The following is a 20,880-nucleotide window of genomic DNA, read 5'->3' as shown; positions in this document are numbered from 1 at the left end:
TGCAGATTGTGTTGGATTTCGATTCAATTTCCTAGTGTTGCAACATCTCTGTACACAACAGTATTTTCCATGAATATCTTCATGGTACTTTCAACATTAGGACATTTATGTATTGTACATCTGAAGGTTTCTCTCTATTGAAAATGACATGTTGTTTTCTGTTACCTAGAAAATCTTCAGTCCAATCACTCAGCTTGTCCAATATTCCATATGCTCCTGTTTTGTTGTCAAAGGTAGGAAATTGTGTCGAACACATTCCGGAAGCTGAGAAAATGTTTTTTTCCCCTTTAAAATTCATTTTTGTAAGTTAGTTTCTGTAGTTGTAAATTATTTTTATTGAGGTTGGATTCCTCTGGAAACCATGTTCTCAACTACCACAGTATTAGTGCTGTAAACAAGAAAAATGGCAGCGTCAGTTGTAAGAGATTTGAAATAATTTATTACAGCAAATTGATTTGTCACCGCATGGCCATTTTCAGTACAAAAATAAGTATTGAAGACTCGTGTAATAAAAGCACATACTAACAACTTCAACATGGCCGTCCGCAGCTTGTGGTCTAATGGCTAGCGTTGCTGCCTCTGGATCACAGAGTCCCGGGTTCGATTCCCGGCTGGTTCGGCCATTTTATCTGCCCAGGCACTGGGTGTTTGTGTTGCGCCATCATTTCAACATCATCATTATTTGTGAACATGGCTAAAATTTGACTGTGTAAAGATTGGGACACTGTACAGGCACTGATGACCGTGCGGTTAATCAGCCCACAAACCAATCATCAACATACTCCTCATCCAACGTTTATTGTGTGTTGAGGTCATGTTGAAGTTATAATATGTGCTTTTATTGCACAAATTTTAAAACTAATATTTGCACTGAAGAGGGTCCTGTAGTGAATGAAATAGATTTTCTGTAATAAATGATTTAATCTCTCTTAGAATCGAGGCTGCCATTTTTTTTTATACAGGAGCTATTATTATTATTATTATTATTATTATTATTATTATTATTTCTTTACTTTCTCAGACGTTAAGTCTGGTTAAAAATGGAAAGTGACGCGGACCTTGATCAAGCGTCACTTCCTTTTAACTGTACGATATATTGCATTTAGGAACTTTCGGGTAATTGAACATGTATCAATAATTACGGATTTCTGTAATTGTATATATAAGTTTGGATGTAGCTGTATTGCATTGATGTACTGGTGGATATTGTGTGGTATGACTCCTGTAGTTGATAGTATAATTGGTATAATGTCAACTTTATCCTGATGCCACATGTCCTTGACTTCCTCAGCCAGTTGGATGTATTTTTCAATTTTTTCTCCTGTTTTCTTTTGTATATTTGTTGTATTGGGTATGGATATTTCGATTAGTTGTGTTAATTTCTTCTTTTTATTGGTGAGTATGATGTCAGGTTTGTTATGTGGTGTTGTTTTATCTGTTACAATGGTTCTGTTCCAGTATAATTTGTATTCATCATTCTCCAGTACATTTTGTGGTACATACTTGTATGTGGGAACGTGTTGTTTTATAAGTTTATGTTGTAAGGCAAGCTGTTGATGTATTATTTTTGCTACATTGTCATGTCTTCTGCGGTATTCTGTATCTGCTAGTATTGTACATCCACTTGTGATGTGATCTACTGTTTCTATTTGTTGTTTGCAAAGTCTGTCTTTATCTGTTGTGGTATTGGGACCTTTAATAATATGCTTGCTGTAATATCTGGTGTTTATTATTTGATCCTGTATTGCAATCATGAATCCTTCCATCTCACTGTATATATTGCCTTTTCTTAGCCATGTGTTGGATGCGTCTTGATCGATGTGTGGCTGTGCCATGTAGTGTTTTCTTTCTCCAATTTACTTTTTTTGTATCTGTTGATGTTATGTGATCTAAAGGATTGTAGAAGTGGTTATGAAATTGCAGTGGTGTAGCCAATGTATTTATATGAGTGATTGCTTTGTGTATTTTGCTAGTTTCTGCTCGTTCTAGAAAGAATTTTCTTAAATTGTCTACATGTCCGTAATGTAGGTTTTTTATGTCAATAAATCCCCTTCCTCCTTCCGTTTTGCTTAATGTGAATCTTTCTGTTGCTGAATGTATGTGATGTATTCTATATTTGTGGCATTGTGATCGTGTAAGTGTATTGAGTGCTTCTAGGTCTGTGTTACTCCATTTCACTACTCCAAATGAGTAAGTCAATATTCGTATAGCATAAGTATTTATAGCTTTTGTCTTGTTTCTTGCTGTCAATTCTGTTTTCAGTATTTTTGTTAGTCTCTGTCTATATTTTTGTTTTAGTTCTTCTTTAATATTTGTATTATCTATTCCTATTTTTTGTGTGTATCCTAGATATTTATAGGCATCTGTTTTTTCCATTGCTTCTATGCAGTCGCTGTGGTTCTCCAATATGTAATCTTCTTGTTTAGTGTGTTTTCCCTTGACAATGCTATTTTTCTTAAATTTGTCTGTTCCAAAAGCCATATTTATATATCATTGCTGAATACTTCTGTTATCTTTAGTAATTGGTTGAGTTGTTGATTGGTTGCTGCCAGTAGTTTTAGATCATCCATGTATAGCAAAGGTGTGATTTTGTGCAGGTATGTTCCAGTAACATTGTATCCATAATATGTATTATTTAGCATGTTGGATAGTGGGTTCAGAGCAAGGCAGAACCAGAAAGGACTTAATGAGTCTCCTTGGTATATTCCACACTTAATCTGTATTGGCTGTGATGTGTGATTATTTGAATTTGTTTGGATATTAAGTATAGTTTTCCAATTTTTCATTTCTATGTTTAGGAACTGTATCAATTTAGGATCTACTTTGTATATTTCCAATATTTGTAGTAACCATGAATGGGGTACACTATCAAAAGCTTTTTGGTAATCAATGTATGCGTAGTGTAGCGACCTTTTAGTTTTAGCTTGATATGTCACCTCTGCATCTATTATCAGTTGCTCTTTACATCCTCGAGCTCCTTTGCAACAGCCTTTTTGTTCTTCATTTATAATTTTGTTCTGTGTTGTATGTGTCATTAATTTCTGTGTAATGACTGAAGTTAATATTTTGTATATTGTTGGTAGGCATGTTATGGGGCGATATTTAGCTGGGTTTGCTGTGTCTGCTTGATCTTTAGGTTGAAGATAAGTTATTCCATGTGTAAGTGTATCAGGGAATGTGTATGGGTCTGCAATGTAACTGTTAAATAATTTAGTTAGATGTGAATGTGTTGAGGTGAACTACTTTAGCCAGAAATTTGCTATTTTATCTTTTCCAGGGGCTTTCCAATTGTGAGTAGAATTAATTGCTTGGGTGACTTCATGTTGCAAAATTATCACTTCAGGCATTTGTGGTATCATCTTGTATGTGTCTGTTTCTGCTTGTATCCACCATGCATGCCTGTTATGTTGTACCAGGTTTGACCATATGTTGCTCCAGAAGTGTTCCATGTCTGTTATGTTTGGTGGATTGTCTATTTTAATGTGTGTGTTATCTATTGTCTGGTAAAATTTCTTTTGGTTTGTGTTGAATGTTTGGTTTTGTTTCCTTCTATTTTCACATTTTTTGTATCTTCTAAGTCGTTTGGCCAATGCTTGTAATTTCTGCTTCTTTTCATTTAATTGCTCTATCGCTTCTTGTTGTGAGATTTTACCTAAACTTTTTCGTGTTTTTTTTTTTCTGACATTTCATTTTTTATAAATTGTGTTAGCTGTCCGATGTCTTTTCTCAGTTTTTCTATTCTGATCGGTAGCCTGTGTTGCCAAGCTGGTTTTGTGGGTTTCTTCTATGTGTTGGTTGGTTCTGATCACTGCCTAGTGTGTATATTTAGTGTCGTGAGTGCTCCTATATAAACCAGTAGTTGTAACTCTTCCATAGTTGTGTTTTCATTTATTTTGTTGTGTATGATTGCGTTGGTAGTTTTTATTGTTGTTTCGACTTGTGGGTTATTTGGCGGTCTATGCAAGATTGGTCTAATGTCTGTATTTGTGTCTTTGTATTCTATATATGTCAGCTGAAATTTATCTTCTATATCTAACATGTGTCACTTCGTGTTCTATTTGTGCTTGTTCTGGTGGCTGTCTGAAGATTTTGTTTTCCTCTGATTGTTTAAAATTGATGTGTGTTGTCCTTTGTTTGCTCTGGGATGTTTGAGTCCATTACTGTATTTTCTTCTTCTTCTGATTGCACATTATTTTGTTCCAGTATTTGTTGTACTTGTTGTTTGATGTTTTCTAATTCTGACTGGGGTATCCTGTTATTTTTTATTATTACACGGATCTGATCAGCTAGTCGTTGTTCTGTTAAAAATTTTAATTCTGGGTATCTGGTAATAAATTTTGTGTATACTTGTGATCTGTATCCAGTTGTGTTGGTTCCTAGGTTTTCTTGCTTGGTAATAACAGAACATGAGGTGTTGGTTAACTTCATCTGACCATCTCATCCTCTGTCTTTGTTTTCCTTCTAGGGTGGTTGCAGGAAGCATATCTTGCAAAACACCTCTATTTGGATTTAAATAATTTTCCAGTTGGCTAGCAGTGTCGTTACCATTGTGCGCGGGCATAGGGTTCAAGCGTCGTCCCCGACCATGACGGCGCTTGTCCGAGGCTTCTTTAGTTCTGTCCTGAACCAACTAATCACACTAGCCCTATTAGTGGTTTGTTCTTTTCGTCGCCTTTTACAACTGGCAGAACATACCGGAGGCCTATTCTTTTCCCGGGCCTCCACGGGATATTATTATTATTATTATTATTATTATTATTATTATTATTATTTGAGGTGTTAATGACAGAACTGCAATATCCAAATTGTGCCCCCAATCTTTCTTTGATTGCAGTTGCATGAAACCATGGTATCACTGATGAACAGAGATTCTACTTTACAAGAGACATTGGACTTTGGTACAGCATATAATGACTTGTTCTATATACTGGATCTTGTGGCGCAAAAGAGGATGGCAAGACATAGGACACTAAGTTTACCTGAAATGTCTATCCTCGCAGGTAAGAAATGGTAACTTGGAAAAACATTGCAAATAATGATTGGTCTTTAGATTTATGTGCCAGAACTTTGTAAGAACTGTGTTCACGATGGTCTGGCTGAATTAATTTCTGCAAAATGCTGCATTTTTAATAAAATAGAACAAAGTGACACCTGTAAAATCATTAGGACGATGAAACTTTGATATGGCTTATGAAACAAAAATAATTTTCAGACGATCCTCGTTTAGAGCATCTCATTGGCATGCACTCAGATGAAACACGTGAATCTGAAAGTTCCAACAAATTCTCAAATACCTGTGAGTGGAATCAACATATGGATGCTTTACTGTCTAATAATGATCAACTGGTTCAATCATTAAGAGACCTCATTGCTGTATGGTGAGTTCCAGCAAATGTATGTTTCTATATTTCAATTGATGTCCAGTGTATAATCTTGATTTAAATAATTGAAAGAACAAAATTCATATCTTCGTGGACTGACGGACTACTATGTTACAGAATATAAAAACTGTAACATACATATTTAGAAGTATTTATTGCAGTGTCATAGTGTAATGTCAGTTTGAAACAGCAAGGTGTGAGGAAGGGACCTCCAGGAGTACGTACATCCTATTTGTTCTACACAAGTATCACACGTTATTACTCTTGCGTTTTGTTTTGGAAGTTTCAATTCGAATTCCTTTGTTCACCAGTTCGTTGTTTTCATTTCTATGAGAGGTATATGTGGCATCTTGAGTGCTCTCACTGTTCATCTCATTTACTTGTGATTGGAGTATATTCTTACAACATGACTCGTATTCTATAACCAATGTATAGTATGACAGTTCCCAAGACTACAGGAAGAGAACACACACACAATCATTAAACCGTCCAGTAGAGCTCAGATGCTGCTTACGGTTGCCACACCAGGGAAGGTTTGGGACGTTTACCATTTGTAATTTTGGTTCCAGGGTTCCCTAAATGAGTTAGACTGTGTCTGCTTTCCTAACTACTGATACAAAGACCCAACTGCAAGATGAGATCTATAGGTAGCACATTTCTCAACACTTTATTGCAGTAGACTGTGCGGAAAATGTCTCAAAGAGATCTTTTGCAGTGTATGTTAACTCTGCTGCAATCTTAAAGGTTTTGCAGTTTTTGATCCTGAATTACACATTTAATGCTCATTGCATGTATTCAATCTATATGTGTGATAAAATAGTGGTGTTACTTTTAATCACATGTCGTGTGCTGTGTTTGACTGACAGAAGCAAACTAAGTGCCGAATTTGAATTGAAATGTATGCGAAGATAATGTGCCTTTTTTTTTACTCGTGCTTTTGTATAATGAAATGTGCAGATTGGTATCCCACATTAAAGATCTGTCCTAAACACATTATTTCCAGTATCGTTTGTTAAAATAGTCTCAGGAAAAGTGGCATAGGTAGCAAGCTATTACCATTACAGGTATATTGTTCTGTTGGAATTACGTGTACCCTTACCTGGATCTGCACTGTTTATAGTTCTCAGTTGTTATTCAGGTATGGTCTGGATGCACAACTTACCTCACTTTCACCCTGGACCCATATTCCAAATATTTGTCTGATACACAGCACATTCTATTCATATTTTGCTATTCTGACTCACAATATGTACACTTATTTGTAAGAAAATAAAATTCTCAAGAACTCTGGTACAATACACTCAGAAGAAGAAACTTGCTAATAATGCATTTGAATCTCCCAAATGCTGTCAATGAGTGAGGAAATTCTCAGCAAGTAGCAACTGAAGGTAACAGGACATGTTTCACATGCATCTTTTATGAAGCTCTGGTTAGATGGTCCTACTTGTGTGAACATGTGCTAGTGCTTTCCGAGACATTTACAAACTTTGCATTGCTTCTCTACAGCAGATAGAATTCCCAATTGATATTGTCATTCTACTAAATTTATTCCAAACCATTGTGGCATGGTTGTGCAGCAGCCTTATAATGTGATTAATATTAAAAAACAGTCCCGGCCCACATGTTTGTTCTCAGTGGTTTTTAAACCATCTTCTATGGTTTGCTTCCTGTTAGGTTACCATTTAACCTAATAATTCCATAACTCTCTCTCTCTCTCTTTTTCTTTCTTTCCAGCTCCACACTGGTGGCATCTTCTACATGGTTGAGAAAAACCTGGGTATTCAGGAAAAACTCGGTGGATAAATTATTTATTTTTTTTGCCATTTTTTTTCATATTGGTAATAAAGCATCTAAATTTAAAGTCCCATGATTAAGTTATTCACAAGTCTAACCCATTCTAACTTCTGCAGAAAAGATAATTTACATGTAAAAGTTAGTTTTATTGATTACCAGCTTAGCATCTGCCGCTTCACTCACTCAGACTGTGTGCTCTGCACAGATTTTTTAAAACTGAATTTTTATGTTGTTCACAAATTGCACTAACTTCTAAACTTTTCATGCAAATTAAGGCCATAGAAGCATGGTCTTTCCCAAATGTACTTCTTACCAAAAAGTGATTCTTTTAGCTGGAGTCAAAGATGGGCATTAATCATGCCTTTTGCATTCTTGTGGAGACATTTCCATAGAAATGTTCATCCCTAAAACACATTTTTTATATGTAACTGATAAGTGAAATACCAATTTTCAGATTTTTAACGTTAAAATGTTTTTTAATACAAGAAAATATTTTCTTACACACTTTTATCTCTCGTTTCATTCCCTAAGGAGTTGAATTTCCAGCAACAGTGTAACAGCTAGTTTTTTTATTTCTAACTGAGAAGCCAAATTGCAGTTTTGAGATTTAGCTTTAAAATATGTTCATAATGAAATATTTGCATAAACAATCTCATTCTCTGTTTCACCACATTAGCATTGTAATTTCCAAAAACACTAACACGACTTTTTTAAAAATGTCTATAACCAAGAAGACAAATACCAATTTTCATAGCTGTAGCTTCAAAGAAACTTCAGTTCTTTAGAGCTATCTTCGAAATCGACTTAATAGCTAATATTTTCAAAAAGCTTTCCTTCTATTATGCGTGGGATTTCAAAAATCCCTTCCTAAACAATGGCTTCAGTATAAGATCGACAGTCTCTCCAGATTTAAAGATCCTGTCTTTGGCAGTTTGGTTTGGGTGTGATGAGTCATTCACGACATTGCGTTTTATATGTATGATAGATAGATTGTAATTTAGAGAGAAACCTTCAAATCATTTGGATAAAGATGTATAAGTAATAGCTAGATTCCTTACAGTTTGATGCAGGATACAAATTCATCTGTGCAAAATAGCTCAGTCAGAGCAAATTTTCAAAGGATAGAAAACCCAGGATGGAACATGGACAATATGAAAGGAGATAGTGCTGCTCACCACACACAGCAGGCATTGAGTGGCTGGCAACAGATGATTGCTGGGAGGACTGTTGCCAGCTTTCCATGGGAACTACTGGTGGAAACTACAGTATGATTAAAATTATGTGTTAGTTGACACTTCTGGCTTTGTATTTGCTTTCCTGAAATAGGAGTGCTCAATGTCACACACATTCACTGTTGCCAAACTGCCACAGCAATTGGTTCATTTCCAAGTGCTTGTCTGGCTTTCTTTCTTGACGATGTTTTCAGATCCCGAATCCTGAGTCTGGCCCTCTTGTTTTGTATTTCAGTATACCTGATACACAAGGCGCAATTCAGCGTTACATATACAGTTTTTATAATCCTAGAGACGAGCTTATGTTAGACGAGCTTCGCATGACATTGCATGAAGCAGAATTTTAATCTATTTGCACTTGTTTTTCTTCCTATTATTCCCTTTTCATTGAAATCTGCTTGTGCTGTCTATAACCTGCAACTGAGTGCCAAACAGGACTGCTCAATGGTTGGTAATACGGCAGCTGGTGTAGGCAGTGAGAGGATGGTTTCAGATAATCAGTCAGAGAGAGAACTTACAATTTGCTTTTAGCACTGCAACTGAAGTTTTTCGGTCTCAGAGTTTGCTTGTAGAGGTTAACTCTAATAGCCGTGAAAAAAGTGATTGTGATTTTTTACTTCTGCTGTAGATTGTTGACTGCCACTTTGTTGGCTACATTGCAAATCATTAGGTTCTGTTTAGTTTAGGACACAAGTTTAAATTCAGAGCTGTACAATGATCCTTCTGGCGCAATTAAGTCGTGTGTCACTTAAAATCGGCTGTGGACAGATCATCTCCTATTGCTGTCTTATCTCGTGCCAACCGCTTCAGACATTGCTCTACATTACACAATAACAGCATTCGAGAAGCGAGCCCGCCGTGTTTCTGTGCCGCCTGTAACAGAGCGGTAGCCGGCAACAGATGTGGCAAAACTGTAGCAGCAAGTGACAGACGTCAACTATTGAGTAATTGTGATCGGAGCATAGTCGTCTGTAGAGCACTGACAACATGGAGGTACTGTGTACGTGCGGAAAGCAGGTGCACCAAGTCAGTTGCAACTGTCAGTGATCTCCTCTCGCGACTCCACTGTAGTTGATTACTGTGAAATTTGGTCGATTTTCCTCACCGAACATGAATATGTATCCATCTTAAGTGCTTATGCATTCGTACTTGTTATTCATTATAGGAATTAGATAGTGTTTAGACTTAATGGACATATTAATCTACTGACAGTCTGTTTGAAACAGTAGATGAATGTTATCAGTTTATTAAATATGTGATTCCCTTTCTAGTGAACTGACTATCCAATAAAAAATTCATGTACATGTGAGTTAATGCCTGATCTTATTTGTCCTTATTGTTACATGTGTAGCTGGATATCAGTGTCATAAGTCTCTTTCTGCCAGTGATGTCCTGTGAATCTGTGCTTGTAGTTCTTTGCTGATTGTATCACTTACATCCACTGTCTGTTGCTGTGGGTAATCAACACAAAAAGCACTTTATTTCTATATTTTAGGTGGCAACAACCATTTGAGACAGGTGTTCCAGAAGATATGGTTGTAAATGGAAAGAACATATTGCAGCATACAGCACACTGGGATCGTGTAACAGCTTTCGTGGAAAGAAAGCAAATGAAGGAATAAGTTGTGGGGAAATCATATTTGAAAATTAGGATTTACAAATTTATTTATAGATAACATCATATTGTTTTAATACTTAACAAAAGATATGTTGCTCTGTTAACTTGCAAGAACCTGGTTGAGTTATAGGTTTTTACACGTTTATCTGTGCAATATGTAAATTAAAATAAACTACTTTCTTCATATACTACTACAAAGTAATGGTCTTTGCAATGCACCGATGCACAACTGTGATTTCATATATGTAAGTATCTGAGTATGTGGCACTGCCTGTGTATGCAACCCCCCCCCCCCCCCCACCAACCGATTATGCTCCCACCCCTCTCCGTCCATCTATCGCCTCCACCTCGTCCATGTCTGCTCCCTCCCTTCCCTCTATGGTACATTCAGCAGCAAATGTGAATACTGTCTGCTAAATGTGTTGGTAATAGAGTTAGCAGCAAAGTAGTAATAAATTTAAACATCATCCCTGATGTGACATTTTAACTGCATGAACTGCAAAATGTACTATGTGATAACTTTTTTCGTCTCGTAATTTTGTGAGGGCTGCAAGTCAGAAAAAAATTGAGTAACGGTTTGAAATTAAGGATAAAGTTGGTTGCAAGTCACTAAGTACTCCCGTTGGCAAATACTGGATAGCAATCATAGTAGCTACATGCTATGTAACAAATAGTTTGGAAATATGGATTAAACACATCGAAGATTGTATAAGCACTGTATTTGTTTCTTTCAATTTTATCAAGTAGCACAAATTGATTAACACAAGCATTTTCTCAAAAATGATAAAGTTCTAAAGTGAAAGAGTAAATACTTCCCCTAATTCACGTAAGGTTCTTAAAGTCGGTAAGTATCTTGTACTGTAAACTTTGTAAATAAGGCTTGTCCTTCCTCAGGATTTGAGCTATCTTGTTATCAAGTTTTATGAAATCTGTTCAGCTATTTAGTTATAATAAATTTAAACGTCATGCATGATGTGACCATTTTTCCATCTCAATGTGTATGGCATTTTACTCCTGAACTGTAATAGGTAGGTGGTTCTTACCCACACAGCAATTGTTGCCTGACAGTAAGGGACGTGTGTACCAAATTTGGTTGAAACTGATCCAGTGGTTTAGGAGATGTGGAATATACATATGTGTATACATAAGTTTTTGTAATATGGATGGATTATCTAAAGTTTAAAACTTTAGAGGTTGTAACTTTTCCCCGTCAAATAAATTGATAGGCTCAGCAGAACAAAACTTTGAAACTCTCTGTAACTGTTTCACTAAAATTTTGGATGGTGTAAGAGCTGAAGTGCTAAACCACTTGATTTCCCCAACTGTATTAAAGAGAATTTCAAATGACCATTGTTGTTTTTCTGACTACTGTGTAATATGAAAAAAATTAGTATCCTGATAAATTTTTAATTGTAATGTGAAGATAATTGGTTCAAAATTGTTCAAATGGCTCTGAGCACTATGGGACTTAACAAAATAATTGAGAGACTTTCTAATGTAATGAAACAACTGTTTATCCTAAACATGAATACAACAGTAGCGCTGGTCGATTTTGCCAATGTGGCCTCTCTGTCTGTAACAAGTAAGTATACTCACCATTTTTCAGAATTTGTAATATTAATATGGAAGTTACAAAATTCCTCAGTTTGAAAATAACAGTTAAAATAAAATTTTTTGTGTCGTCTCATTCTCACGGTAGGCACATACCGTGGGAAGCAAGGAGGGGATATTGTTTGGTGGCCGGTATCCTCTTCTATAATACAAACTGTGTGCAAGTATTAGTTGGGTTCTTTACTCAAAAGAATAGAAAATTACTCAACTCAAGATAGTCCAGGTGTTGTGGTACAAGCTCTCCATAGTAGTCCACATTAGCCTCGCTGCTGGTGACGTGAAAGTACGCTATATACACTGCTCTGGTCACTAGGTAGAGGCTGAGCTAAGTAAGTTTCTTTTCCAGAAAGGCATTTTCAGTGGAAAACACTATATATACTTTCACTAACGAAATATTAAATGCTCTGAGTAACTGGAAGTCACCCGTTGGGATTTTTTGTGATCTCTCAAAGGCTTTTGATTGTGTAAATCATGGAATACTTCCAGATAAGCTCAAGTACTGTGGTATGAATGGGACAGCGCTCAAATAGTTTAAATCATACCTAACTGGAAGAGTGCAGAAAGTTGAAATAAGCAGTTCACATAATATGCAGAAAAACTGGTGGTTCCTCAAACTGGGGAACAATCAAGAATGGGGCGCCGCAAGGTTCGGTCTTGGGTCCTCTGCTGTTCTTAATATATTTAATGACTTTCCATTCTATATTCATGAAGATGCGGAGCTGATACTTCTGCCGATGATACAAGTATAGCTATCGCACGCAACAGACAAGAATTAAGTGGTGAAATTGTAAACGATGTTTTTCAGAAAATCATGGTTCTCTGCAAATGGGGTCTCATTAAACTTTGGCAAAACATAGTACATACAGTTCCACACAGTAAATGGAATGACACCATTAATAAATATAGACTTTGATCGGAAATCTGTAGCTAAGGTAGAATATTTAAAATTTCTAGGTGTATTCATTGATGAGGGGTTGAACTAGAAAACACACACACTGAAGATCTGCTGAAACGTTCGAGTTCAGCTACTTACGCTATTAGGGTCATTGCAAATTTTGGGGATTTAAATCTTACCACGCCTATTTTCATTCTTTGCTTTTGTATGGCATCATATTCTGGGGTAACTCATAATTGAGTAAAAGAGTGTTCATTGCACAAAAGCGTGTAATCAGAATAATTGTTGGAGCTCATCCAAGATCATCCTGCAGACACTTACTTAAAGAGCTAGAGATCTTCACTGTAGGCTTACAATATATAGTGTGTGTGTGTGTGTGTGTGTGTGTGTGTGTGTGTGTGTGTGTGTGTGTGTGTGTGTGTGTGTGTGTGTGTGTATACCTGTCCTTTCTTCCCTCTAAGGTAAGTCTTTCCGCTCCCGGGATTGGAATGACTCCTTACCCTCTCCCTTAAAACCCACATCCTTTCGTCTTTCCCTCTCCTTCCCTCTTTCCAGATGAAGCAACCGTTTGTTGCGAAAGCTTGAATTTTGTGCGTATGTTTGTGTTTGTTTGTATGTCTATCGACGTTGGGACCTTGCTTGTACAATTAATAAGAAAAATTAGTTTTTGTTGACACTGAGAAGACCAGAAAAGTTAAAATGAAGAGTTGGAACATATTTTCCATTGACTAGAGAAATTAAGTCATTATTTTTGTTAGATATTTCTGTTGATATTTTGGAGGCTTGCACAGCTTTCCAGTAACAAATGATTTTCTATTTTCTAGCAGATTATATTTTTGTATTTCATGAATATCTCCTCAGTTTACTCTGCCTTTCATGGTTTGACTCAATTTTCTTTCTGTCGACTTCTCTTTGGAATATTTTTGCGGCTTGATAATCTTCACTAAAAAAATTTTACAATTACTTGAAGTGGTCTTCATGAATCATGAACTGTTTTAAATTTTCAACAGGATTTTTTAAGATCTCTGTTCATCATGAAATGCTTCTCTAGTTTACTCAAAAGGTTTTTAAAATCAGTGAAATCGTATGATGATGCAAAGACATCATGAAATTGTGGATTTGTCTTCATGCTTGTAATCTACTGAACAGTGATGTGAAACAGACATTGCTTCCTCACTTCATGTCCATTTCATTTGGCAAATATACTCATCTCCATTTCTTGTATGCTCTTTCATGAAGTATTTAGTTTTTTAAAGGAGAGAATTGTCTGAGTAAAATATAAAGTCTGCAGAATCTCCTACATGTGAATTGACCATCTTTACAATAAATTTGTACATGGGTGTTGAAATTTCCCTTCACTTCCATCTTCCACGTGCCACATACAGCAAGTTCCTTGTTTCACTTTATAGTCAAATATTGTGATATTGTAAGTTCTGCAAACTCACTTGAATCTGTGTTGGCCACAAAGATTTATTGAATTTAATTTTGAATACTTTTTTAAATGTAGAGAGATTAGCATTGTCTCCATAGATAACTGCTATAGTTCTTCCTCCTATAAACTTGTGCGACTTCTGTGTTGGTAGATAACGATTCTCAATGCATGGGACTGATTTAATAGGTGTGTGCATGTAATTTTTAGCATTGCCGCCAACTGAGAAAGGATTATCTTGTTTGTCCTGAAGATCTACTGCAGATTCACCTTTAATTTTTTCAAAGTTGAATTGTCAGTTAATATCACAGCATGCATGTAATACAAACTTTGACACTCAGTTGTTGTCAGTTATTTCAAAAATATAAACAAGGGTTATCCTTTGTCTTTCTTAGGATACTTCTACTGATGTTTTATTTCAACAGTAGGGCCTACGATATATTCATGTTTGCTTGGACAAATCGTCGGTCTTCCAGTAATTAGAAACCATCAATATTCTGCCCTCTTCTGTAAACAATTTTGAATACAGTTTTACGTGGTTGGCTTAATACTTTTTATATACAAGAACTCTTGGTCTGAAATATTTAATGAACTTTATATATGCTTATGTTTGGAAGGATGGTTTTCTTCTTTCCCTTAGTGTTTACATAATATTTGGCGGCCCAGTTTTTGTCATCATTGATACTAGTTGGAACGAAAAGTTGATCACAATCCATGTGACAGTTCTCTTTCAATAGTTGATGCTCAGAAGTAAAAAAAAACTTCATGCATTCTGTACTTTTCAGTGGAATCTTGATAGGAGCTCAGTGATTTTAGTCTGCTGTGCATCCTTTTATTGTCACTGTGGTCTCCAAATGAATTGTATTCTTCTTCTGCTGTTGATATATTGGTACACTGAAAGTCGAAATCAGGATCTTCTATTTTGTAATCAGTATTAAAGACTTCTTGGATACTGTTTGGTTGGAAGTGTGTTACTTCATTTCAGTATTTGTCAGTGATATGGCAGAAATTCTTTTCTCAAAAGAATAGAGTTCTGCTCAGTTACGAATTGCAAGTACTGAGCATATTCATAATTGAATAGAAGACAAAATTCCACCCTATCAACCTGCTTAATAAAATTAAAGCAAGCATGCTTAACAAAACTTTCAATGTTTTCATCTTTTTCTTTCATCTTAAGCAGTCAATCTGGTTCTTGATGGTCCTCAGTGTTTTGTCCTTGGAAATTAAAACCATTTTTTCAGCCTCTTTTGTAAGGCGTGGGATTGTTGATATGCGTTACGTCTAAAAATGTGAAGAAAGAAAAATAAAAGGAACGTTTCTGTGCGGCAAGTAACATACTTTTGCCTTCCAATTGTAGACACAAAGTTCAAATGGTGTCTCAGCAAGATTATTTGTAGTGTCTAACAGTTCTGGGAACATAGTAGTTCACCGTGATGACAAAGGAGGTTGAAACATAATATGTATGAGTGTAGTTTGGTGCAAATTGCATTATTATATGAGCTTTGGATCACGAAATTTAAATTTCTGTTAAGCACAGGAATCAAAATTTCCTGTAGCACGCAATGTCTAAAGGCATCCAGTAGAGTCGAACAAATGGGTCCAAAGAAACAACTAAGGAGATGGTCTTTCGTGGTTCACTTCTGTCACGTCTGGTCTCATTCCGTGGAACATTGTTCACAGTTCACTTCAGCTAGTCTCGTTCTCTTGCCTCGATCTCACTTGACTGGTTTTGCTCTTTTTTTGTATAGTCACTCATTTGATTTCAATTTTTTTAAATTATGTACTTTATACAAAAATTAACTTGTATGTAATACATATATATTTTTCTGGTAACATGAAGAGAATTCTACATATCTCTCATTTTGATGGACTGCAGAACAACAATTATCAGAGGAAAGTTGTTTTATGTTGACCAATTAAGCGAGCAGCCATTGCTTTTTATTTCATATGTTCTTTCGTTTGTTTGATTTGGCAACTAGTTTTTAAAATAACTTTAATAATTTTTTAACTGTAGTGTAAAAATGTTTAATGTAAACTTCCAATTTTCACATTATTTCTAAAAATGAAACATGACACTTAATGAGGCTCTTATTTTTCAAGCTGAGCCAGGTAATTTACTACTTTTAATTCAGTAACTAGGTGTAGAATGTTAGCAACTTGACACTGTGAAGAATCTGCCTGAAGCAAGATCAACACATTTCCTCTATCAACCTAGATTGGCAGCCAGGGTATTACACATCAAGGATGATGCTGTAGAAAGTATGTATTGGTCTGCCAAAGTAATTATACCTGAGGTGGCCTTTGAAGCGCTGGTAAAGGGGGGGGGGGGGATGGGAAAGGAAGAATCAATGGTGGAATATAGGAGAGAAATTGGTGAAAATGAAAAAGGAGGCTTATAATAAATAGCTCAGCACTTGGCTTGATGAAGTCCATAAAACATACGAAGCTAAATAGAAAGAAGCACAAAGGGCCATTACTAAAGCATAAAATGAGGTGTGCTGAAAGTCAGAGAGGATATAAACAAAAACTTAGATGGTAGTAGGGCAAGCAGAGTGTGAAAGGTGGTGGTGGTTCGAAAAGTGCTGAGATTCCTCTGATAAGCTTAGGAGTGGGTTAAGTATTACCAAGTGCTGCTCACAGAGAAAAGAAACCAATTTATACAAGACATGTTAAACTTGATGGAAGAAGATAAATATCCATGTCCACGACAGATAACCTCGCAAGAAATTTGTAAAGCTGTGAAGCCTGTGAAAAATGGGAAAGCACTGGGGTCAATTGGAATAAAGCTATAAATAATAAAGGGAGCTCCTAGGGTTGTGTATGATATCCTTGCCGAGTTGAATTATTGGCATGATAAATGAACCTGACACTTGATAGCCAAAGTTCGAGGCCTTCCTCCACAAATCCTCTTACAGATGTTTTAAAACTTAGAAAAAAATACTTAAGTCTGACATTCTGCCAGGAAGTACAAATTTTCGATGCACAATTTCATGTACATAAAAAGTACTACGACCATCGTCTGCACATTCGACCGCAACCGTCGCTTGCTGGGTTTTCGTGTCATATCAGTAACACCAACTCTCATCACCTGTAATGTCGTTGTTCAAAAAGTTTTAATTACTTTCTCTGTTTTCAAGTCCTGACACACATTCATGCGCTTTTTTATTTATTTATTTTTTTTTTCGTGTGGGAATGCGCGACAAATTTAGTGGCAACATGTCACGTGTGCAAATCCTCACTCAAAATACGCTGGTTACCCTAGGTAAGTGATGGAGTGGGAACTTTTCAAAATATGGTATCTCGTAAATGACTCGCACTAGAATCCTTCAACAAACACCACTGAAACTCCAATTTACTCTACTTTTAGTTTGTTGGTGTCAATGTTCGTTGTTCCATTCAAAAAAAGTGTGTGTTTGTACGAAAAATACACTACCAAGAATTATTACAGACACTCTACGAGCTAACAATACAAGCCTCTGACTAGCAATCCGTTCTGTGGATATCGCACATCAATAGCACTTTCCATTTCTGCAATGTTTGCGGTCCAAGTTTCATATAATTCACTCTGTGTAAATTAAATTTTCTGTGTGCTTCGTATGTTATAACGGTTGAAAAATATCTTGTAAGGGGGCCGGTTGTACAACGCCCGGTTAAGGTTAGCTAACCACTGTATAACTTTGACAGCGCGTTGTACGCATGGAGGTGGGATAAGGGGAGATGCCGCTACAGACTTCCGCTGTACGTTGTTTTGAAGCCAGTGGGTGGGGCCTGCCGCCATCTTGGATCCCCCAAAACAAAAGCAGACGAGTGTTTACAATTGCTTCTTGTTCGCTATTTCTGTCATGTGCACGCGATATTTATTTTATATAGTAAATGTTACACCTGTTTTAGTGAACAACACAGCATAAGGAACGCAACTTTAAACGTTTTTCTGGTCTTAAATGCGTATTCGATACAGTAATACGACGCTTCTGTCCTCAGTACTGTAATTCCTTTTTGTTTATACACTTAGAATAACCGAGAAGAGAAATATGAGCTATGGAAAGCGTGCTTTCGTAATCCATTTGAATTCACTTTCATTGTGTTTGTGTCGATGATTGATAAAGCCAGAACTCCAAAAGCAATGATTGGTAGTTTAGAGGCACCGATTTGTAATCGTTGCATTTTCAAGTCAAATGCAAATTTTAAATGTCCAAATTTGCAAGAAACTTATCTTATTTCCTTTGAAGTCCCATAGATGTATGCAGGGAAGATATAAACAAGCCAGCTGTCACGTCAACAAAGTGAAAGATTCGTTAAATTACGATGGAAAAGAACGGAATTTAAGATTGTCAGGCCCATTGCAGTTTACACATCTGCATGGTTTTTAAATTGTACCTACCAAGTGACATTCGGTGTGGCAAATAACAGCAATTTACAGGATAACACAACACTGTGATTAATGTCATTATCTAAATTGCCTGGACTTGGATAGGGAGCTTTGCTTTAACAAATATGTAACCCTTTAAGTACTTATAATTTAACCACTGTAACAGGTGTTCCACACATTTTACTGAAGATTTAATTAACTACATGTAGTTACATTACATTTATATTAAATTATCGCATTTTAAAACATTAGTCCCCATTTCCAGGATATTTCTTGCCAGGACTTTTCAGTTACTTGGGAATAACCAAATAATGAAAACCAAGCTCACCTCCAGAGAGCTCTTTGCGTGGGATTGATACGAAATCTAAAGTCAAATCATAGAAATAAAACCATACTGTACAAATTTACAGTGCATCAGAATTTCAAGTACTACATATAAGAAAATAACGCTTAAATATGTCCACTTACGAATGAAATGTGATTTGTTTAAACTTTAGATTGCAATTAGAACGATTAGTACACCCGTAAGCGATGTAGCAGTCATTTTTTTTTATCAAAACACTTCACGACTACACGGAATCAAACCACCAGAAGCGAATGCTTTGGGGTAGCTAACATGGCGGATCTTCACTTGGGTTGGCTTCAAGTTTGCGACGTCATGACAACTCCTCTTGCCGGCCGTGTGGTTCTAGGCGCTCCAGTCCGGAGCTGCTCTTCTGCTACGGTCGCAGGTTCAAATCCTGCCTCGGGCATGGATGTGTGTGATGTCCTTAGGTTAGTTAGGTTTAAGTAGTTCTAAGTTCTAGGGGACTGATGATGACCACAGCAGTTGAGTCCCGTAGTGCTCAGAGCCATTTGAACAACTCCTCTTATTTTTACCTCCATGGTTGTACGATGCCTTTTTATTCTCTGGTTTGTTAACCCTGGAATAGCGATCTCATTCAGTTAAGTTGGTAACAGTGGGAGAACACTCAGGGTATTTTCGCGCGTTTTTGAAGTTTATTTACGTCTAGTCATCTGCAAAAAGAGCTCGATTAAAATGAGTGAAAAAATGATCGAGAGCCCAAAACTATTCCCTGGAAGATATATTAAAGCTTGTCGATATCGTTCACGATTTCAGAAGCATAATAGAGGACAAGAAAACGCATGCAGTATCATGTAGTGAAAAGGTCAGTCAAAACATTTAACTAAGCTTGTGATGTGTGTATAATGAAATATCTCTTGAAACTGGTTAAATGATTGAGTATTCGTTGTTTGACTAATAAGATATCTTTCCAAATTTCAGAACAAAGCATGGGAGAAAGTATGCGATCTCTATAATTAACGATCATCATCATAATGCAGAACCAGTGATCAGCTGCGACAGAAATATGACACGCTAAAGAAAGAGACCAGAAAATATTGTGCTGCATTAAGGCAGCATAGACTCCAGATTGGCGGTGGACCTTTTGTCGAACATAAATTTGTAATTGTGTATACAAAAAAACACAATTTAATTAAACTTTCTTCAGATGGCCGCACTAGTCATTTTGATTCTGACGCAACGTTTCTATGTAAGAATATTCCGTCCAATATGGTAGATGATGAATTTTTCGTAGGCAGATAATGTAGTAACTATTTTGAAAGGCAAGCAGCTTTTTGAAATAATGAACGTCATGTCATCTTTTCAGAGACCACCAACAACACAGGCGTCATGGAGTTTAATTTAGAAATTAACATCTGGAATGGAATTTTTTAAATACATTGTGTAATTACTGTGTTATAAAATCTGCAGTGTTTGTTAATCTTGATGATCAGCTGTTTGACCACTGCAGATTTTATAATGATAACACAGTAATTACACAACGTATTTTTCAACCATCCGTGTGTATTACTTTTCTTCCTTCATGATGGTTGAAAAAACCGAATGTACTAGAGAATAAAGTTACAATGTACAGCTGATGGCAAGAAAGTGCATTGTTTCAAATACATAACAGCTACCTTATCTCCATCCATCTGGAAGTCATATAAAGTATATACAGATAAACTGAAGGAGAGGTCGAGATGTTTTCAGATGGGCTGGTGTGGATAATACTAATGTTGAGGAACACAACAGCTATGTTCCATAGTTTCCTGATAATATTACTGTGTTCAACGTGGCTTGAGTAAGCGCAAATACACTCCTGGAAATGGAAAAAAGAACACATTGACACCGGTGTGTCAGACCCACCATACTTGCTCCGGACACTGCGAGAGGGCTGTACAAGCAATGATCACATGCACGGCACAGCGGACACACCAGGAACCGCGGTGTTGGCCGTCGAATAGCGCTAGCTGCGCAGCATTTGTGCACCGCCGCCGTCAGTGTCAGCCAGTTTGCCGTGGCATACGGAGCTCCATCGCAGTCTTTAACACTGGTAGCATGCCGCGACAGTGTGGACGTGAACCGTATGTGCAGTTGACGGACTTTGAGCGAGGGCATATAGTGGGCATGCGGGAGGCCGGGTGGACGTACCGACGAATTGCTCAACACGTGGGGCGTGAGGTCTCCACAGTACATCGATGTTGTCGC

General features: G+C 36.7%; 1 protein-coding gene across 15 annotated transcripts in view; it reads left to right on the top strand.

Moving 5' to 3' along the window:
• LOC126143126 (disks large homolog 5-like) overlaps positions 1-20,880 on the top strand; it is a 556,312-nt gene that overhangs the window by 307,319 nt on the left and 228,113 nt on the right. For 4 of the 15 annotated variants that reach the window (XR_007529641.1, XR_007529644.1, XR_007529642.1 and 1 more), the window contains exons 8-10: positions 4,835-5,000; positions 5,213-5,378; positions 9,903-10,155. The exons of 8 other annotated variants lie outside the window; for them this stretch is intronic. Coding sequence is in view for 3 of the 7 variants with exons in the window: in XM_049915325.1 (XP_049771282.1) it covers positions 4,835-5,000; positions 5,213-5,378 (332 nt within the window). In the remaining 4 variants the exon portion in view is untranslated. Of the gene's footprint in view, positions 1-4,834; positions 5,001-5,212; positions 5,379-9,902; positions 10,156-20,880 lie in introns of those variants that run through there. 3 more of the 15 variants (XM_049915325.1, XM_049915334.1, XM_049915333.1) reach the window with 3 other exon arrangements.

The sequence above is a fragment of the Schistocerca cancellata genome, unplaced genomic scaffold (genome assembly GCF_023864275.1).
Source record: "Schistocerca cancellata isolate TAMUIC-IGC-003103 unplaced genomic scaffold, iqSchCanc2.1 HiC_scaffold_782, whole genome shotgun sequence".
In the NCBI taxonomy this organism is placed as follows: domain Eukaryota; kingdom Metazoa; phylum Arthropoda; class Insecta; order Orthoptera; family Acrididae; genus Schistocerca; species Schistocerca cancellata.
This window is presented reverse-complemented; position numbering and strand designations above follow the sequence as displayed.